This window comes from Lipophrys pholis (genome assembly GCF_963383615.2).
Source record: "Lipophrys pholis genome assembly, chromosome: 19".
Classification (NCBI taxonomy): Eukaryota; Metazoa; Chordata; class Actinopteri; order Blenniiformes; family Blenniidae; genus Lipophrys; species Lipophrys pholis.
In genome coordinates, this window is record NC_137647.1 from 20894721 (window position 1) to 20916574 (window position 21854).

The window sequence follows — 21854 nt, forward strand, 5'->3', positions numbered from 1 at the left end:
CCGGAACTCCTCGTCCGGGCCGACGACAGGTAAAGCACGCCAAGGCAGCCTTCAGCTTCACGAGTTAACCGCTGCGTTGCCCTCGGCGACAGAAGCGCGCTTACGTCGGGCAGGTGAAGCAGGGGTGGGCAGGAAGTGAGCTGCTGCAGCCTATAAGAAGCAGGAGCAGCGTTTTAGGTCCATCCTAATTAAAAGACAACACTTCTTTGGAAACCAGACGAGGGTTGAGGAAAGTTTGACAATCATATGTGAGTACACAATGACCGATTGACCCCGTTACTATTGTCAAAAATGATGTGGAGCTGCTGTTAGCCGGCGTCTATACTAATGGAAAGTAATGGAAACATATTTTTTATACAGTTTCCCTTCATCATTTGCTCATTCATCAATTTTTTTGTAGTGTTCTAACGCAGATGAGAATTTTGAACAGATTAAAAGACCAAAATGAGATTACACCATCCTCGTTATTAGACTGAAGTATCAGTAGTGGTACTTTATGACTGTATTCCAGTAACCTTTGCTCATTTCATGCTGGATTCAAGCACATGTGTTGTACAGAAGAGCAAATTCCTAAATTTGTCCTCTAACAATGGGTTCAATCAGCCGCTGAGGACACCGGACCGAGCGCTGGTAGAAGTAACCAGACTTCCCAAACGCAACTTGGCTCAAACGGGCTGGGATGGAGCGGTCAGTCAGTCAGTCAGTCAGTCAGTCAGTCGGTCAGTCGGTCCAGTGTTTGTCTGGACGTCCACCAGGATCTCTGCAGCCGACAGCGAAGTGGCGGCATCCAAAATGGAGACTCCATTCTGAAGGCCGCCTCTCTCTCTCTCTCTCTCTCTCTCTCTCTCTCTCTCTCCCTCTGCCATGGCGGCGGGTACGTGCCTCGGACCGGCAGCGTGGCGGTGGCACATTTTATGGGCATTCCCCATAAGGTGCCTTGTCTGATTGATGGCGCCGCCTCGCGCGCCTCCCTCTCGTCACTCCTCAGCACTGATTTATTCGTCTGCTCTCTGTGACTTGGCACCGGCGTTGCCCACTACTTCTCCCGTGGAAACTCCCTGCGGGCACATTCGCTATTATTTGGAGTCCCGGCGGGCGAAACCATCAGACAGAAACATGCATGCACACACACACACACAGATACACACATATATACACACACACAGAGCAGCGTCTCATCTCACATACACTGGGCCCTGTGCTGGAGGGCAGGTGAGCTTCCCACTGCCTCCACGCTGAAAGGATCTCTCACCCAGAGGGCTCAGCTGCTCGCTGGGCCAGAGGGGTAAGCGGCTGAGTGAGGCTGCCAAGAGAGGAGCTGGTCTGGGTGTGGATGAAGCCAATCCAACACACACACACACACACACACACACACACACACACACACACACACACACACACACACACACACACACACACACACACACACACACACACACACACACACTGCACGAGCACAGCAAGCTCTGTCTTTGCCAATCTACAGTTTATGATCCTTGTCTGCCTGTCAGGCTGTTCATAAAGAGATCAGCCCAAGTGGTGAAGGAATCAACATATAAATAAGATTGATGCACAGGGACCACTTCACGTTCTAAAAAAATCTGCATCTCTACAGTTTTAGGTCGGCATGATATTTCGTCAGTTCTTTTTACAAACTAAACCTGCAGAATAGGAGATAATTATCATCCGGCAGGTTAGCGGCTCCGAAAATCTAAATAAAATAGCATTTCTCCTCCCATAATTTCATTCAAACATTCATTATGCACAAACTGAAATATTTCAAGCCAATTTTTTGCTTTCTCCTTTGTTTTACCTTGTAAGGTGGAAATACAAAATGTGAAAACGTATTGCTGAAATATCAACATATTTCATGTTTTTCTTAACTGGAGGTCATGGGTCTCACAAATAGTGCAAAAAGTGTTTTAACGTTCATATTTAATTTTATATTTAATCTATATCTTGTGTGCTCTGAGGATAGAAGTAAATATCAATGAATTCATTAATTCTAAATGATACATTTTGTTTTAGAAGCCTCTATTTTATTTGTAAAGTCAAATGAACTGTGCTGTATTAATGAATTAGTGTGAAGTGATTTAAAAAATGCAAAATTTCACTTTAAAATGAGCTTTTATTTATATTATGTTTGCCTGATATCAGTAAAAATGTGAGAAAGCAGCAGAATTGATTAGTTTACTGTATTTATTCATCTGCCGTGTGTATTCAAGTGAACAGATCCACAGGAAGCCAGAACGAGCCGTTATTTCATGGATTTAAAAGAAAGAAAGCCTCGTGGTTTATGAAACACTCCTAAACCTTTAAGTTTGAATCTCGTTTTAGGACCAATTCTTTCCACGGTTTAGGCAAAGGGAATGTATTTAGACATTCGGAAGCTTTAACCTGTGGTTCTGCAGGAACTTCAGTCATAATGCGCGGGTGAATTTGTGAAAATGTTCATATTAACAGCGGCAAAATACCACAATCCCATAGGACAGGTTACTTTCTCTAACATTTCACTGTTGTTGCATAAACGTCTGTAGTTAAAGGGACAACCACAGTCCCAAAATACAGAGTTGTGGCATTTTAATTAAACAGTAATCAAGATTAACTAAAAGTAATACATTACTAGTTTTAGAAGTTATGGGAAGAAGAAGGTCACTTGAACCAAACATGAGCCAGGCATCGTCTCATCACGGTTCAAATCCGTGTTACAGCAGGAAAAGCTGCAAGTTGCAATGACAACCTATTTATTTTCTGAATCAAACAGATGAATAAAGGATGAGCTTTGTATTCCACATAAATTAAAGTCATCACTGACCGAGTCTCTGTCCACCATCTAGTGGCCGCCCGACACACAAACATCCAGAACAGGTTCAGCTGGTCGCATAACTTCCTTTAATAAACTGAACCCAGGAAACACACATTACAAAATTCTTCTGTTTGCTTTTTCTTTTTTTTCCTTTTACAGTCACATGAAACCATTTTGTCATCTCCCTCTCCTTTTCCAAAAGCACACACAAAAGAAAATGGAAACAGAATATTTGATAACTTTTCTCTTTTTTCTTTTTTTAAGCGCGTTGTCATTTTATGTAAAAAAATAACGGCACAAAAGGAAAAATAAAAAGAAACATTTGTTGCAAAAGTTAGCAGGGAGGCGAGGCAGACGATTCAACAAGGCTTTTCAGAGCCCACCAGGAGAAGCCAGAAGTCTGAGGGATTTTAGCTTTATAGCTCAGAATGGGGTGTGTATTATGGAGCGGTTGGTGGTAATGTGGTGCTTTACTATATATCCCAGAAGCTCAAACATTTGCTGTAAGTTAAGAATGATATCTTCAAGTCGGCGGAGTCACACTTCAGACGGTTCCAAGATGAGACTGAATAACTGAATCGCCTCCGACAACCTTCCAGTGAAAAGAGAAGATTTCACCGTTTCCTCACTTGGCGTCCCGAGGCTGACGAGGCTTTCTATCATGGAAGGTCGAACAAAAACAACACAGAAGGTGGTCCTTGCTTCAGATCCACACACGATACCTCAGCTTCAGTCGATCTTGCAGCAGATTGTCGGGGTGGAGAGCTTTGGTTCTCCTGGTGAGCCAGTTCGAAGTGGGCACTGCAGTGGACGTGACAATCTGAAGGGGCGAGCGTCGGCTGCTCCGGCTACACTTCTTCCTTCAGTCCCGACCCTTGAGTGGAGGGATAGCAGAGATCTGCAGGTGGTTGGAGTCCCGTTACCGGGTGACCACAGTCCTCCCACCCTGCTGAGAAATCTGGCGGCTTGCCGCAGACGCGTCCATGTCCAGAGCCTGGAAAACATCTCAATCCCCTTCACTCACACATTCAAAATCTCTGATCAACTTTCACTACCTGCTCATGGTCCAGTGAGTCCCGCACCCCACCCCCTCATCATCCAGGATTGGATGGTGGAGCCGTCCCATGATGCCCACGTTTATCTCGCCGGGGAGGGGGAGGGAGGGGAGGGGGTCGAGGGTCAGCGGGCAGCTCCGTGGGAGAAGCGGAGGTCCTGGTCTTTGGGGAACTGGGCTGAGGTGGTGGAGGAAGCAGCAGCAGCCGCAGTCACGAGTCCTGCCGGGGCCTCGGCTGGAGGTTTAGGCGGAGAGTCCGCCACCCAGGGTGGGGGGGGCTCCGCTCTGGTCGGCGCGTCGACGGCCGGGGAGGGCTCCTTGCGGCGCTGCGAGGCCCCCGCTTCCGAGTCCTGCTGGGAGATGAGCTGGAGCAAGGCGGCGGCCACGGCGGGGCTGATGTTCTGACCCGGCTGCGTGTCTGCCCCCGCCTGCTGGCCGGGAGCCGCTGGGGGGGGTCCCGGTGGGGAGGGGGGACGCTGGTCACCGGACGGGGTCACCTGGATGTCCCCGGCTTGTTTCTTTTTTGTCACTGCTCCATCTGAAGGGACAGGACACAACATTAGACATCAAGACACATAAAAACATCACTTTCAAATCCTCAGTGCTTCTATTTGCTCCTCTAAAGATCAACATGATCACCTCTGGGCGCTCAGGAGCTCCGAAGGCCTCAACGTGACCTGACGGTGACATCCCTACCTTCACCACAAGGGGGAGTAGGAGGGCACCGAGTTCAGCTTCACAGCTGGTCACTTGACTATTGTCAAAAATCATTTAATTTATTCACAAAAATTAAACTATTAATCACATATTTAAGTAAGGTCAGCTTTAGATGTTTTTTTCCCCTACATTTAGATGAATCTTCATTATTATTAGAGTTGATAAAACAATGATCTCTACAACTGATTCATCCAAAGCCAAAGAAAAGGGCTTTAAACTGAACGGGGAACTCGTGTGCCGCTAAATGAGCAGAAATGGTGACATATATACGAGAACTTTAAGTTTTAGATTTAAAAAAAAAATCTTGTTCACAAGATTACCAAGTCAGGGGAGATTCCCCAAACCTACTGCAAAGTGAAACGGCCTGTGAGAGTTTCAAAGATGTCACCAAGTGAGGAAAAGGAAAGAATCCAGTTTTATTCCACTTGCCAAATGTCTAGCCCAGTGTGAACAATTAACAAAAACAAAAAAGGGTGTGACAAATCAAAGTCGAAAGAAAAACATGCAGGTGAGATCTAAATATTCAAAACATTTATTTCCACTTAATTACTTTCTTCATAAAAGGCTGACATTACAGACCATTTAAAGCCGCGTCGTCTTGCTGTGAAGAAGTCATGACACCTGCTCCGTGATGGAAATGAGGCGAGGCAAGAAGGGAGAAATAAAAACACACAGATGGAAACAGGTGGAAACAAAGTGTGAGAAAGAAACGAGGACGCCGGAGAAATGTGGAAACAAATACAGTGTGAAGCTTTTCCTTTTACTCGAACCACGAACACCCGGCGATCCCCTGGTTTATTCGACGCACCAGTGAAGTCCGCAAGCCTTTTCCTAGTTACCTCGAGTCACCTGACGGCGAATGCTCAGGATTTTGATCCAACAGCGTCATATAATTTTGGAACTCTTACTTTATTGAGCACTCTAACCTTTGATTCATTGTTATACGAGTATATAGGAAGCCGGAGCCCCTCAGAATGAGCTCTTTTGTGTCAGGCTCTAAAGACTAAACCCAGACTTGCCCTTGCAATCAGTAGTAGAAGCGGACGAACCGCGAGTTAGTGCCTCCTCTGACTGAACGCCGTTGCTCTCGTCGGCCTGCTCCTCGGCCTGCGGCTTGATGATGTGGCCCAGAATGAGAGCCAGCAGGTTGGCCTGGTCTTCCTGGCTGAGCTGCGGCTCTCCGGAAGGCGGGGAGGGCTCCTGGGGCTCGGGAGGCGGCTCCGGGGGCTGAGCCCGGGGAGCCGCTGCCGGTGGCAGGCTTTGGTCCTCTAGAGCCCCCTGGTGGTCAGAGGCCTCGTTGAGGCTGGACAACAACTGGCTGACAGTGTCTGGGTTGGAGACGTTGAGCAGCTGCGCCACCTGGGGGAGGCTGAGGTCCGCTTGTCCCTGGAGGAGGTTCAGCAGCACCGCGAGCTCCGTCTGGTTCAGCTGCTCCGTGGGCACTCCCAGGCCTGAGAACACACACAGAGAAGACAGAGTGTGAGCATTTCCAAAAAGAGCTATGAGGATATTCGATAAGTTATTTATTTTTTTCCACAATAAAATAAAAAACAGGAAATTCCTGCATATTTTTAGGATAGTTGTCAAAAATCTTCAAAACAGCTTTGAAACTGACACTTTTGAAGCCTAAATAGAAAGAAACCTGTAATGTAAGGCCAGCATGGACTAGTTTAATGAATCCAATGCTTACAATACAATTTTCCAGCTTATAATTTCACATTTGGGAATCTTTGTTGTTCCTTTTTCTCATTCTTGTCCAGAGCAGAGTTCACCAGCAGGGAACCGACATCATTGTCTGCTTTGAAGTGAGTTAGATTACCACATATCAAAAATAAATAAACCCAACTATAACACTTTCTAGAAACTAGAGCAGAGCCAGCGGCTTTTATTTTGAAGCTAAAATTGAAGACACTTGAAACTAATAAATCTGAAAGTGAGTATTTTGAGTTTGGTTAGAGAAGCACGGAGATGAAAGTAAAAAGTTCTGGAATAGAAAAAAGAACCAGGCTTGTTTGTTTTCATTTCAGATTCCTTCAGGCACCGAGAACAACCAAGTTAGAAACATCTGATCATGTGATGTTTGTTACTTATTAAAGATGAGGCGTTTTTCTTCTGCAATTGTGTGGCAAGGAAATTCTCACTATTATCGGAGAACACATGGAACCGATGACGCAGAACCAGAAGAATTTCATGAGGATTCGGAAATCTATGACTTCTTAACCTTGCCTGTGCAGAGGTTCAATTTATGACTTTTTTCCTGAGAGATTTAATTATTGTTTCTCCTTAAAAATGGACTGCATGAAAAATATCCTTTAGACAACTGGAAGCAAGCTCCTAGAGCAGGTTGTATGGAAACTTGTCCTTTTGCAGGAGAATTAAACGCTTTCTGAATAGTTTCAATTGCACTCAGTCTGATTTCTCTGAACTTTGTCTCCTGAGGTTTTATGAGGAATTTTGCTGACAAACCACATGTAAAATACTTTATAGGGCACCATGTTCTCGCTACGCTGTCACAAGTTGACGCTGTGATCAGATCTTAAAGACGCAGCTTCATGGGGCTTAACATGGTAAAGACTGACTCACCTGGACCCTTTGCTCCGGGGCAGTTTTCAAAGCATGCCAACAAACGTACGCGCGCCATTGCAGTGTACTTCCAGGCAAAATCGACTTATTGAACTGGTCAGATTTTTCTTTTTCACTTCTGCATTCCGCCACAAGTCCACGACAGGACTGAGCATGGCATCTATTTACACATTTTACACACACGTTCCGGCACGCTAATGACTGGATCAGTCATATTTTAATCATGTAGCCTCACTACTGTGTGAGCCCCGCAGCTCATTGTATTTCTGGAATGTATTTGTGAAAACATTTGTCAGCAACCAAACTCTTTCCTTGTTGTTTTGGGAAAATTCAGGGGCCTTTTGCCTGAGTCTTTATTTGCTGAGGTGGCCTGTTTTTCATGACCATGAACCCTGTTCACACCAATGATCAGCATAAAATAACTTGTTTTTATTATAGATCTCGGGGCAAAATTATATGTTCAACTACCAGTCTCAAAATAATTATGTGGTATTACTCAACTGACTTGATAGTTTAAGATTTATCAATTCAGCATTTAACCTTTACTTAATGTCTGTATTAAAGATATGCTGTGCTGTATCTGCACTGCTCATCACCTCCAAGACAAGGAGGAGGAATCAGGATGTGGAGTGATGTCAAGGTCCAGCTGATTGACATCAACTCTGAGCAGTAGGTTAAATATCTGCCACTGATTATAGTCCTCCAGGTTCCCAAATAAACCTTCTAAATAGCCGATATCTGCAAATATCTGATATATGTTGAGAAATGGACGTGCCGTCACTGTCACTAGCTGTCTGTACACCTCGCATGGGATCAAATTTCATGTCAATACTTTTTTTAATTATTATTTCTGAGTCAGGGAACAGAGGAATAAAATCCAGCTGGATTTTTGTTCAGCTGCCTTCACTTGCACAAATTCCAGAAGTCACACACAAAGTGAACATGTCTCAATATTTAGACGGTGACTGAATCATGTATCCTGTCATTTATTTAGCAAACCGATCAAACCCATCACCGAAGATGTACTGAATTTATGGCAGTGGAAACAGAAGTTTTATTCCTAATTCCAGTGGAATTGAAAGCGACACCGCGTCTCTGTGATCCAGGTGAAGCTAGTTACCTGACAGCTCGTTCTCCAGGTTGGCTGCGGTGGGGGGTTTCGCGGGTGGGGGCGGTGGGGCTCCGGTCGGGCTGTTGGGAGGTCGACTGTTCTCTCCGCTGGAGGTCCCGGTCGCGTCTTTACGGGGCACTTTGGGCACAGGCACGTCCTCGGGCAGCCCGCTCTGACGAGCACGGCGCCTCTTCTTGCTCCACAGCTCGTGGCAGTCCTGATGGTGAGGAAGACTGCAGACAGAGTGGAAGATGTGACACGTGTAGAAGTGGACTAGGAACCACAGACACACAGTACTCAAAAGCTTTAGTTTGCTCATTTTAAGCTCAGTGGTTTTCAGCTACTGACTCAGGCGGCGGCATCCTGCTGGGCTCCACGTCACACAGGAAGTCACTGAAGAGCGCCTGTTCTGATGTGCAGCGGCGGGCCGGGTCCAGGGTCAGCATTCGGTCCAGCAAGTCCAGGGCGTTAGTGGGTAAACTGCGCAGACGGAAAGAGACGTTTCATTTTCGGTAACGGAATAAGCTGACCGCAGCTTTGAGGAGAAAGTGCAGCGTGGTTCCGTACAAGGCGAACTCCTCCCGTAGCCGCCGTCTGTACTGCTTCTTGGGCTTCATGGTGTTGAAGAGGGGGAGTTTAATGACGTCGGGCCAGACTGCAGGACAGGGACTCCCACACAGACGGCTGGAAGACAGACGGGTTTCATCAGCGGTGGTCAGCATGTCGAGTTTGAACCTGAGATCTCCAGCTGTGGTAAACTTACCTGATGAGCTCCAGCTGCAGAAGCTCCTGGTTCGCCTGGAAGATGGGCTTCTTGGTAAAGAGTTCTCCCAGAATGCACCTGGGCAGTTAGAAAAGGTCCAATGTCATGCTTCCAGCAATCAATCGACATCTAATATAAAGTTTGTTTAACTGTGATGAAAGTTAAACGTGAAAGTTCAGAGAAAATATAGGGCTAATAGACAGTGTGGGTTTACATATTGTTGTTAGTTGCTGAGCTGCGTTCGCCTCGATTCCCACAGCAGCTTGGGTTTGAGCTCTCGATGTGCTGCAAACAGCCATTCTTCCAAAAATATTGCCAACATGTTTGCTTGCGAGGCAGGAATAAAAACAAAACAAAAAAAAAAACCCACTTCTGCTACATCTGCTATTTATTTACTTCTATCGATGCTTGCATCCACAATTCCATGAAAAGTATCAATCAGCACTTTGTGGTGCAGTTTGTGAGGTGTGTGGGAAGATCTGAGCCCCAGAGAAGACGACGCCGAGAGGGAGGATGTGCATTCGGCCGAGACGCCAACAGTGATTGGTGAATTAATTTTTGGGAGAAACGCACAGCTCAGCTTTTTCCCATCAACTCTTTGGGGATGGCGTTAAAAGCAGCTCGACTCAACTAAAAGTTGCTTCATAAAACAAAACACTGGTGCAAATCTACAAATAGAAATATGTAGCGTCCACCGGCCTTCAACACACGACCGTGGAAGGAAAGATGAGTGCAGGGATCTGCAACCTGCGGCTCTGGAGCCACATGTGGCTGTTCAGCTCCTCTGTAGCGGCTCACTGGCGCTTTCAGAAAATGTCATGTAAATAAACAGCTGTTTTCATTTTTTATTTCTTTGCATTCAACGCTGATTTTCAAAACTGGTCTAACCTCCAGGATCGAAACAGCTAAAGAAGGGAAAACAGCTAAGTCAGACATTGTTTTGCGGAGAGAAAAGAAAAAAGAAAAAAGGGGGAAAGAAACAAAGAGAAAAGAAGGAAATTTTAAATTTGAAGAAAAAAAAGGTGAGAAACAAACAGAAACAAAAAATACAGGAAGAAAAAAAAGATTAAAAAAGATAAAAGGGGAAAACAAAAATAAGAAAAGAGAAAAAGAAGAGAAAAAGAAAAAAAAATGTAAACAAAGGAAAAAAGGATTAGAAATAAAGAAAAAAAAACTGCTTGTAGAGCTTAAACTGCTTTAATGATTCAGAAATGTACAGTGGCTTAACAACTAAGCTAAAGAGGCTCAAATAGCCAAGATGAATAAATAGTGGGAAAATACATGAACTTTTTCTTTTAGAAATGGCCACAAAATCTATAAATTTAATCAAATATATCAAAGTTGTACCTGTTACACTTAGATAATGCAATGCTTTTCAGATAATTAGCATGCTTTTCAGCTCCAGACAAATTTTACTTGGTTGACAATCATGAAAACAGCCATTTTGGTCATAAAGGTTGTAGACCCCGGGACTGAAAGATGTGCTATCAGATGTGCTACTGAGATGTTTCGTTGACTCACCCACAACTCCAAACGTCGATGGCTGGAGAATACCTCTCCTCACCCAGCAGCAGCTCGGGGGGGCGGTACCAGAGTGTGATTACTTTATTAGTGTAGGGCCGGCTGAGAGACAAGGACAAAGAGATGATGAAGCAAAGCACACATTTAAACGGCTGCTTCTGACCAAGAGCTCCATCTAGTGGGGAGATTATGTAACTGCAACAAGGGAACCCACTAATGAAGTTTAATCACAGCTTCGAATCATGTACTTAAAGTAGATATTATACTATAGAGGCTCACACAAACACAGTCTAATTGCAGAAAATAACCTTGTCTTACCTTTCCTCTGAATTATAAAGACGAGCCAAACCAAAGTCAGCCAGCTTGATCTGACCTCTGCACAGAGACAGAGATAAATGTGAGATAAGGAGGAACACTGAGCAAAAACACTGAACGCTAAATAGAAAAACAAGTTATTCTACATAAGCCTCTTTCGGTGTGGATCATTCTGGCGAAGAGATACTCAAATTGTTTACACATACGACAAATACTAAGCACTTAAACAAAAAAAGTAAATTAAAATGACAACTGTTTGTTGTACCATAGCAAACCAGTATGTGCAAGCAGTGCAGCCGAAAATGTTTTTGTAACCAGCATCTTTAACTTGGCTATCAGTATAGCTTGTTTTATGTTGTGTGTGTGTGTGTGTGTGTGTGTGTGTGTGTGTGTGTGTGTGTGTGTGTGTGTGTGTGTGTGTGTGTGTGTGTGTGTGTGTGTGTCTGTGTGTGTCTGTGTGTGTGTATTCTACAGTTAAACTGGATGTGCAAATATACAAATTAACCATCTGTGAGTCTTCAGCTTTTCAATTTGCACACTGTGAGTAGCAGCATTTTAAATCCTGTGCTGCATGAGGTGTAGCCTCCAATCAAACTTCTAATGAACAGAAACAGCCACCACCACATTACTCTTTTTACACACTTTGTATCCTTGTTCATTCCCAGAAAATTCATTGCTTTTGGCCCAATAAGTATATTGTGACATTCTACAGTTGACCGTTGTTAGTTATTGAATGTCTTCAGCTGATTTTAGGTACGAAACTAAACAAACGTGTAAACAAAGTGCAACAGGCCAAACCTGAAAAATGTCCCCTACATGAACTAAAGAAGACATATTCCTCACTTCCTCACCTGTTGTTGAGCAGAATGTTGGAACATTTGATATCTCTGTGCAGGAAGTTGTTCTTGTGGCAGTAGTCCAGACCCTCCATCAGCTGGCGCATGAAACTGCGCACGTGTTCGTGGGAGAACTGGACCAAGCCCGACTCCAGCAGGCCCATCAGGTCGTGGTCCATGTATTCAAACACTAGATAAAAAGCACCTGGGGACAGAGGGGAATGGCTTCAGCACTGAGACACTAAGATATCGGCACATGAGGTTTGGTAAGTGGGTGTGAGACGAGAGGCTCATTATTTATCTCAAAACATTTAACTCCAAATGTTACTCCTTGACAAGTTTAAGATTTATAGTGCAAGTACTCGACTGAAACTGTGAAAAAGCACATTGTGATGAGGGTTTTTTTTTTCAAAAAAAGTTTAGGTCACAGAGCAGTAAACTCACAGCTCTGCATTCAGTGTGTAAGGAACTGTTAAAGTGAATCATCTCTGCAAATATAACCGACACACATGCTGCCAAATAACTAGAGCCAAAAGATAAAGGCTGATTCAAACTCCATTAGAACAAGAAGACAGTTCGGCACTCCAGGGTACTGCCGAACAAAATGACATCATTTTCTTCGGCAAGCTCCTTCTGGCCGAAGAAAGTTGGTTCAACTGTGTCAACCGTCCAGGCCGAAGTATGTCGGTGCCGTGTGCTGCGCATGCACGTTCCAGCTCACTAATGACTAGCAGTCATATTTTAATCATGTTCAACATGTAACCTCGCTACGGTATGAGCCCCGCCGCTCGTAAACATGTGAGTTACGTAATGCCCCTGAACGCATCACTCAGGGCTGTCAGCTCCTGCATTTAAAATCGGACACACACTGGGACTCTCTCTTTTATTAGGCAAACTGTTCAGAGAAATGTATTTCTGAAAACATTTCGAGCGAAAAATAAGCAGTGCAGTTCTAAAGTTAAAACGCTGCTTCACAGAAGTGTGGCTGCGTTGCGGGGGAGTGGCCTGCGAGATCAACAGCTTCTTCTCGGAGTATGAACACACCTGCAGAATAAGCAATTTTTTCAGCAGCTGGCTGGCGTCACGGCCGAATTTTCTTCTTGTGGGTTCTTATTGGAGTATGCAGGGGCCTTGACGGTGCTAGTTTAATGTGATCATTTAAGCCGCGGTTCCACCGCGCAGTACGTGCCGGCACGGGAGGGTACAGTGCGGCAAAGCACACCCAGGCCCAACTCTGTCGCGGTCCCACCTCAGAAAGTACGGTTAAAATGTAGGCGGGGTTGTGAACGACACGGGGACATGTTGAGTGAAGAACACGGAGAGTCGTCCGAGTCGTTCTCTGTGACACAGCACAAACTTTCTTATTGTGAACAGCAGCGTCCAGCTCCTGCTGAATCTCCTCCTGTTACTGAGGAGCGCCTGTACCTCGTTGAAACACTGCAATGTTGTGTCGCGCGCCGACGTTTCAATAAAGCCAGTTAACAAAACAACCAGTCAGCGCAAAGCAGGCTATGTAAACAACAACGGAGGGTTTACGGCCGAGGAAATATTGAAATATTACAGGAAAGTCGAGAGTGACGGTCGTCACTACCAATCAGCAGACGGCTGCATTGTCCCTCCTCCAAGCAGACCTGTTCCTCGGTGCCAGGTACCTCAATGGAGGGGTGGCGGAAATTTGTAGCCGGAGGTCGCGGTTTCTCTCCGTACCATCAGAAAAGACGACGTCCCGGCACAGAAAGTGCCGTGGAACCGCGGCTTTAGAAAGTGAAGTGCCCAGTACTGGTTCCTAAATATTTTTTTGTTTTATAGTCACATCCTCAAATATTGTCCAGCATCTTATTTAAATTATTGATTCCTTTAAAAGAAAAGTAGGACTAAAATGGATCTGCTTGTTGCATCAACACCAGTGAATGAGCTGTAATGCATGCATATATCTTCATTTAGGATAAATGAAGTCTGTTTTATTGGCTTGACTTTCAAAATTGCATCCTTTTCGACACATTTCACACTTGTTTGTGATTGAGGATGCACGTGTGACAGTTTTATAGAAGGAGCAGCAGGATTCAGCTCTCTCGCTTTGTCACTCTGTTTCCTAAACACGGTACGTCTGGCTGCCGGCTTACCTTTATCTTTTTTAAAGTCGAGAGCGTCCTGCTTGTCGGTGACGATTTCCTTCATGTTGACGACGCTGCGGTGCTTGAGCTGCCGCAGGATCTTGATCTCTCTGATGGCTGTGATGGGGAAGCCCTCCTTCTCATTGTCCAAACGCACTTTTTTCAAAGCCACCAGCTCACCTGATGTCAATGCAGAGTGGACATGTCACTCAAACTGTGGGATTAGGAACGTCTAACACTCAGTTAAGATAGAGTCGCAAGCTACTGTCAGAGGCCTGTGACATATCTTTAAGTCGTCCTGCTAAACTATGAAACATTTCAAAACAAAAACAAATGCAGCATTCATCTATCCTGTGTGTATTAAGCCTTTTCTATTATGAGATGGACAAAGCAGTGTAGACAAAATACAGAGTATTCACTCACCAGTATCTTTGTCCTTGGCTTTGTACACTTGGCCATACGTTCCCTCTCCTATGATGCCGATTATGTCAAACTTATCTACACAGCGTTTGCCCCAGTCACTCTGGGTGTGCTTGCGCTCACCATATCGCGGGCAGCAAATCCTGGAACCCATCAAAAAGGAGAAAGAATAAAACTTTGGGTGGAGTTCGCAGGAGGAGAGAGGAACAGCGAGTGGGCAGGTGGTGAAATGAACTGACTTTGGTCTCTTCTTAAGAACAGGTGCGGGGAGCATTGGAGCCTGGCGGATGGGGGACTGTGGCGGCGAGGAGTCTCCTCCAGCAAGTGTGGGCGGGAGAGGAAGGTCGATGAGAGAAGGCCGGCTGCGAAAGTCTTTCTCCTTTCTCGAAGACCTCTGAGGAGGGGTGGACTTCTTTGGGCTGATCAACAGAACACAAGTTTGAAACCCTAAACTACTAGTGACAGAAAAAACAAATACAAGCACTTGCAAGACCAGATTTTAAAAACCTGAACACAAGCACTAATAATGACATAATGCTTAGATAGGCACAATTTAAACATTAACGGTACTCGTATGTCCAGGGAATATTTTTATTTCCGAAGATTTTAGACTGGCGGAGAGGAAACTAGCTGATGTGATGAAAGTTTATTCTTATCACCTAATAAAAACAGAACAGTGCATCAGCAGAACTGGGATCAGTATTTGGTCAGAGAACTCTCTCCATAAATCATTCAACACTTGAAGACAATTTTGCAAGTCCACAAAGACTAGATGTAGTTAAGATGAGGGCATTGCGGTCAGGCCACGCTCCCACTTCCGGCACCCCTCAGCCTGGAGATGTGCATCTTTAGTAGCATATTTTACACCAGCCTAAAACTTGATTCAGTATGACCATCTAAAGAGAACAGCCCCTGCAAGCCACAGTACAGAACAAGAAGGAAACGCTCAGAGAATGTTGAACTCTAAAATGTTCCCAAAACGCATCTGGTCTCACCTCATTACTGTTTAAGTCTTGCTGTGTACACAGTAACTAGTGCCAAACACAAAATAAACTTGTTCTAAAGAGTCTTAACCTATGATCCTGCAAATTTGTAACAGAGCAGTCAAAACTAACTCATTTGCATATAAGTGAATGGGACTGGGAGGAATCCTTTCATTTTCCATGCAGACTTTAGGTCCATGCATAGAGAGGAAACGTTGTTTTGCTTTTGTTCCTCGCTTCCTATCCGAGTTAGAAAAAGAGTTTGACGAGCTCCATCTGGCCTCTCTGTCTGAGTTTCACAGGTTAAGTTGTGGTGAACAGCATCTGTATGAACGGGTCCAGCAGGATTTCGCATGTTGTACCATGTCTGTGGAAGTAGGCCGACTGTATAATTCTACGCATCAGGTGGTCATCGCTCAGTTTGGGGTCTCTTCAAAAGGTCAACAATGAGCATTTTTGCCAGAGTGGCATTTAACTGAACTGTGTTTTATTCATGATTCAATTAAATATTATCTGAAAAGGTGCAGATATTTACCAATTTAGCCGTTTATTAAAACAAATATGAATAAATTACAGGGAATTTAGGACAACTATGGCACATTTCCACTTGTTCCTCCTTAGCCCTACTCAAAGTGACTTTACTCGGGTTTGACGCTTTTCCATTATGTGTTAGTAACCTCTAACAGGTACTTTCGTGGTACCGAAGCAGCCGAGGTTCCAAGCGAGCCAAGACGAGTAGACAATGTGGCATCGGCAGACGGCATGTCGCTGATTGGCCGGCGCGTCACGACACAGATGAGTCAGAGGGCAGGTCATTCACCCCGCCATTTTTTTCCCCAAACCAGAGGATTCAGGAGCTCCACGGAACGACATACTACGAGTATAGGGAGGTCTCCCGAGCCGTGGATACCACCGGTGTTTCAGATTAACAAGTTTCCCTGTTAACTGGTGACAGGCTTCTTCGAGCGTCCCCTTTTTCACAGCGGATGTTACCGACCAAAATCAGTAGATGTGTTTGTAAATGCCATTTACCCGCATTTCCATTAAAGTTAAAAGTATCGCACCGTTTGTTTGTCGTATTAAAACATCAGCTGATACTAACGGCTGGTGGCAGAAGTCACCAGTTAACGGGGGCGCCAGTGAAACCGAATCACCAGACAGTGAAGGATGAGTGTAACAATCCACATTTTCAAATATTAATAAAAATATGAAAATATATACTATTTATTATTTCAGCTGATATCCAACGCATGTTCACTCCGTATCATATCGGGATGAAGTGGAAAACTGAAATGACTCCGCCCCTGGTGGAGCTATATTGTAATGGAAAACAACCGAGGTTGAGAAGAGTAGAGACTAGGTGAGGCAAGTCGAATATGGCTGAATAGGTACTAGTGGAAAAGCACCATTAGTATTTGTCCCACCAGGTAACAGTCTAGTAAACTCTGATAGATGACGTGTTGTGTTGGTTTTGGGATCTCTCACCTGTCCTGAGCATTTCCCAGCAGTACAGGTGGTAAAGGCAGGGGCGGCAAAGTCGACGTCTTGTGGAGTTGGGTCTGGCGAGCAGGGCTGCGCGCAGGAGCCGAAGCTGGCGATTTGGCATGGGATGCCGTGGGGGCTGTTGGGTGCTGAATGTTCGGTTCAGCCTGAGGTGGCGGTGGCGGTGGAGCCTGCACGGCAGGAACGGGTGGCACAGGAGGAGACGGCTGAGGAGGAGGCTGGGGAGATGTGGCTGAAGAGGAAGGTAGAGCAGCGGTGACCTGATCAGCGGTGCTAGGAGCATCTTGAGGTGTCGGCGCGGTGGGCGGCGGCGGTGGCTGAACCTCCGCCGTCGAGTCTCTTTCGGGCTGCGAGGCCTCAACCTTGGCGGGCCTCGTGGATGTGGTGGCCACGGCCTTGCGAACCGCCGGTGGGAGGGGGGACGCGGTGCCGCTGGCTCGGGCGGCCGCCTCGGCGGCCTGCAGCTCCTTTTTCCTGCGACTCAGCTCTGCTCCTAAGCTGGAGTTAAGCGGCAGGCGGGAGGAGGGAGGGGAGCGGCTCGCTTGCCTGCTACTGTGAGAGCTGCTGCCCAGTCCGGCGGAGGAAGTGTGCCGCTTATTGCGGGAACGAGAAGAGGAGCGACGGGAAGAAGAGTACTGCAGAGGGGAACGACTCCTGGAGCGTCCTGAGCGTCTGAAAACACAAAATTAAAAATAAAAATTCACAAACAGCAAAATAACTTTCAGAATGAGATAAAGAAAATTAAAATATACACTGCTTGCTTTTTAAAGAGTTGATATGCACTTGATATAAGCACATCACCATAAATAAAATCACCTTAAACTATGCGACTTATTCAATAAAAGGCAAAAAAAAAGTTTTTCCTTTCTACTGTTGTTCTACATGTTACTGCAATATCAAGTCCAATATTACTAATTGACACTCTAACTAGATTAAATTAAAGTTAAATAAGAGGAGCGGGGACTGATCTAAATCTACCGCAGACTGGTTTTGCCTTTGCTATGGTACTAAAAGAAAATATAACTGTTGGTCAAAGCATTAGGAACACTTTGGAGAAAAAAATATTTTGTTTACAATAACTTCCAATTTCTAATTCTGTTTTGAATATGACATTCAAATAAACATACATCACAAATGTAACTATGTGAAATGAATAAGCAGTGTTCAACATTTCTTCTTTGGTTTTGAGAAACTGTGATGCAATCCTTGAATCTTCCACTGTGCAGATGAGCATGATCCCCAAACAAAATATACATAGAAATGTAATTATTATTGCACACTGGTGCTTTGTACAACTATCATCACAAAAGCAAAAAAAGCCATTGTTGTAACAAAAATATAACGAGGAGATACTTTAAATTAACTGAACACTGGAGTGAGACTATAGTATGTTATAAAGGTGTCCAGATTTCATGTGAAGTATCAAACTACCAAGTGATTTTCTTTTTATTATTGGCGATTTTTAAAGAAATCGGTGGAAAACTTCTGTTAAAACAAGAAAAAAGAAAGCATCCTGGGGATTACAAGAAATAAGACAACAGAAAACTTTTCTAGTCCACAAAACCTTTTCCTGGTCGCTAAAACTGACATTTACTTGAAGTCACGCACCTGGCGGGAGTCCGTTTCTAAATAGACTTGTTCTGACATAACTTTCCTTCTCTTTTCAATAGTGTTGTGCCGATACCAATACGAACAGTATCGGCAGGTACGAACTATTAACTGGCCGATACGCAGCGCCGTGTGTTTTTCTCTCTCCTGACTCTCACTCACTGCTGCCCTGACTCCTGATCCATGTATGGTGACGTATTCAGTGCATGCCAAGGAAAGCCTCATATCTATATTATTTGTTATTTTCATTTAAATTTAACTGGCGTTACTGTTTTACAAGTACCGGTACATGGATATTGCACTATTTTTTGGCATTTGTGAGCTAAAACTCAGGTTTAAGAAAAGTTTATTCTTTTTTCAGTTTCACCCATACCAGGTCGGAAATAAAAAAGTTGTCCTATATTTACTGTGTTGGTGTTTTTTTCCTGTTTCACAAAGGTTTAAGCAGCCAGATGAAGCCATAATAGCAATGATTTATACAACCAAGTGAGTATGCAGTTCTTAAGAAATGGAAGGAAAAACAGGCCATATCTTTTCTAAACATTGCGATATAGGCAAATATCGGTATCGGCTGATACTATGCAACCGGGTATTGGTATTGGGACACAAAATTGGTATCGGAACAACACTACTTTCCAACGTGCAGTTTTTGTTCCGTTTCAAGTTCTGATTCCTGCTGACAGCTGAAGCTCCTATTAATAGTTTGTTCTCAGCGTTCAATAGGTCTTTTGGTTTTAAACAGTAACCTGGATGATATAAAGTTAAGCTTTACCCCCCCAGCAAAATCAGGTTGACCAGGTTTTCTGCAGTCTCATCATGTGTCAGGCTTGGATCACTGAGATCTCACAGGTGGCCCTAAAGCATATACTCACCGAGACACGGGGCTGGTGCTGGAGGACCGTCTGCCCCCATACGGGCTGATGGATCGTCTTCTTGAATATGGGCTGGTGTCCCTCTCGAAGCTGGAGGACCGGTGTCTGCTGCCATAGGGACTGTCCGATCTCTGCCGGCTGCGGCGAGAAGGGTCCCCGTAAGGGCTGGGGCTCTGCTGGGCTGCCCTCCTCCTGGAGTAGCTGTCGTCTCCCTGCTGCCCGTACCCACTGCCAGGTGGGCTTTCACTGCCAGCCCCTCTTCTAGGACTGGGGGACAAGACAGAGCCGGCGCCCCTTCTCCGAGGGCTCCCCCTGCTTGAGGACTTGCCCTTGGGGCTTGATTTGTGGCTCTTGGAGGACTTGTGGTGGCTCCTGTCAGTCCGGCTCCTCTGAGAGGAGCTGCAGCTGCCTTCTTCTCGGCCTTCTCTCCTCTGCTGCCGGTCTTTCCGAGACTTCCCTGAGCGGCTGCTCTCCTTGCTACGAGATGAAGACGCGGAGGAAGTGGTGCTCCCAACACTGGCTGTGGGCAGCACCTGCGTGGAGAGCATCACCTCCCCACGTTTGGATTCCCCCTCCAGCTGGACCTGGCGCTTGGATGAGGAGCCTGTTGAGGCAGACTTGTCCTTACTCTTCCCAGTGCCAACTTTCTCATGGTCTTTGCTGCTCTTCTTCTTGTACCCACGCTCGCCATTCCCAGAGTCTCTAACCTTGTTGGGGTCCTTGGACTTTTTCCGGGAGTGTCTGTGGGCCCTGTTCTCCCTGACGTCCGGTTCTGGACCCAAGTCTTCCCCATCGTAGTCCGGAGAGAGGTCCAGGCGGTCCCCTAAGCCCCTCTCGGAAGGCCTGGAGGACGGCGGGTCTGAGAAAGTGTCTGAGTCGGAGCTGATATCGTCGTACTCCACCAAAGGCTTCACCGCGTTGACGCCAGGAGGCGCCGTGTCGCCCGGGCTGAAATCCTCAGAACCCGGTGCCGCCAACGAGCCTCGGTTATGTTTAGCCGATTTGTGCCGTTTGCGTTTAATAGAAGACATGTAAGACTTCGACTGCACCTTCCCCTCTTTGCTCGTCATGTCTCCCCCGGAGGTGTGGGTCGGGGCCTGGGTCTGGTGGAGCACACCGCTGTTGCTCGGTTCCGGCTTCCTCTTGGTCCCATGGTGTCTGTCCGACCCAGGCATCCCTCACGCCGGCCTCGATGCCTCTGGTGCGACTGGGCCTCGGTAATCCACCCAATTCATTCACATGAGCCCAAAGTGGTGCCAAACAAAAAAACTAACAAACAAAAGAAACTAACAAATGTTGCTTAAGCAGACACGAAAAGACAGAAAATAAACACACCAGGCCGCTTCGCGTCCAGTCCCGCTGCTTCAGAGCCGATTCATTCCGGCGACATCCCCGGCACGGTCCCGTCGAGGCAGAAAATAGGAAGGCGGTTCCCCCAAACGGCAGATTTCTGTACGTTACTCAGTGAATGAAGAAAAATATCCACATTATCGGAACATTGTGGCGTCGCCTCTCCGTCTCAACGCGAGCTAGCGCGGCTAGCTAACGCTCGGCGGTTAGCGAGCCGACTGGTGAAAAAGAAAAAAAGTCCCTTTGTGAAAAGCTGTCCTTGTCCGGTGCCAAGTTAAGTAAAGGGCTTTTTATTCCACAGAATTACGCTCTTGAGCGTTCAATAACAAGCAAACGCCTCCATTACAAGACGTTAGCCTCTCCAACAAATTGAAAACTTGACCCGGTTGGTACTGTTAACATGTTCCCTTTTAATGTAACTTTTATCCCCTATAAAGTCAATATTGATAAGAAATCATAGTATTTTCGTGTGCAGTAGATGTTCCAGTTTATTATCAATGGCTCTGGAAATCAACCAGGCCTATATTTAGGGCGATGCTGGTGGATTTAGTATGATCCACAGCCCTATCTGAAGGAGACTACAAACGCCATTGTGGCTCCTGTGACTGGCAGCTTCTGCGTACAGAGGCACGAGCCGGAAGCCGGTGTGCTGTCAATCACGGCCGTATCCGAGCAACAGCCTATCGCCACACAGTGCCCGCCCACCGGAGCCGCTGTGTCGCGACAGCGACGTAAAGTGAGAGTCAATAGAGCAATTTACTTGAATAAATCATTTGTTTTAGCCCGTAAAATGTCCCAACACTTTCCAATGACGACGACACATTTGGAAAGAGCACAGAGCGGGTAATATCTGGCTGTGCACGGAGTTTAAAACTTCAAACTGACAGAAAGCCGTAAAGTGGTTTGATCACCAGCAGACGCAATGCCTTAATGGATTGTATTTACGAATAATAAACAGGAATATAGTACAATATCCATTAATTATAATAGAGACACAGGATATCTGGGATCCCGCTTGCTTGCATTAAATAGTTTCAATGAAAAGGAGTTTATTAACAGGCATTAATATGACTATACAGAGTTACACTCCTTAACAGGTTTGAACATATTTGCGCTCACATCAGCGCACACATACAACATAAACAAAAGTAGCAGTGCAGTTCTTCAGGTTTTGTCCACAAATATAAAAAAGTTATTTCTTTTCATGCATTTCCACTTTTATAATGATCCCACCTTCCACAGTATTCTCTTTTCTTCTATAATTTAAATATGTTTTTCTCCTTTTGGGCTTGAGTGAA

General features: G+C 45.5%; 1 protein-coding gene across 3 annotated transcripts; it reads right to left on the minus strand.

Annotated features, from left to right (window-relative positions):
• Positions 1-2869: 2869 nt before the first annotated feature.
• cdk12 (cyclin dependent kinase 12) lies at positions 2870-21175 on the minus strand. 3 transcript variants are annotated; one of them, XM_080488089.1, is made up of 14 exons: positions 19207-21175; positions 16709-17398; positions 14480-14659; positions 14244-14383; positions 13830-14000; positions 11722-11911; positions 10874-10930; positions 10556-10657; positions 9035-9112; positions 8839-8955; positions 8620-8751; positions 8281-8504; positions 5627-6028; positions 2870-4398 (listed from the first exon to the last, which is right to left on the minus strand). In XM_080488089.1, the coding sequence occupies exons 1-14, from the start codon at positions 20379-20381 to the stop codon at positions 3986-3988; spliced, it is 4071 nt and encodes a 1356-aa protein (XP_080344215.1). In that variant the 5' UTR covers positions 20382-21175; the 3' UTR covers positions 2870-3985. The 3 variants fall into 3 exon arrangements, with proteins under 3 accessions (XP_080344215.1, XP_080344214.1, XP_080344213.1); XM_080488088.1 differs by having other exon boundaries at positions 5597-6028; XM_080488087.1 differs by having other exon boundaries at positions 14244-14659; positions 19207-20507.
• Positions 21176-21854: the final 679 nt, after the last annotated feature.

Excerpts from the sequence above, each read along its gene's own strand:
- cdk12 (XM_080488087.1), bottom strand. The coding sequence starts at position 20,381 with ATGCCTGGGTCGGACAGACACCATGGGACCAAGAGGAAGCCGGAACCG. Across the intron at positions 8,505-8,619 it reads AGCAGGATGCCGCCGCCTGA|TCTTCCTCACCATCAGGACT; the intron begins GTCAGTAGCTGA and ends CTCTGTCTGCAG. Across the intron at positions 6,029-8,280 it reads CCTGGAGAACGAGCTGTCAG|GCCTGGGAGTGCCCACGGAG; the intron begins GTAACTAGCTTC and ends GTGTGTTCTCAG.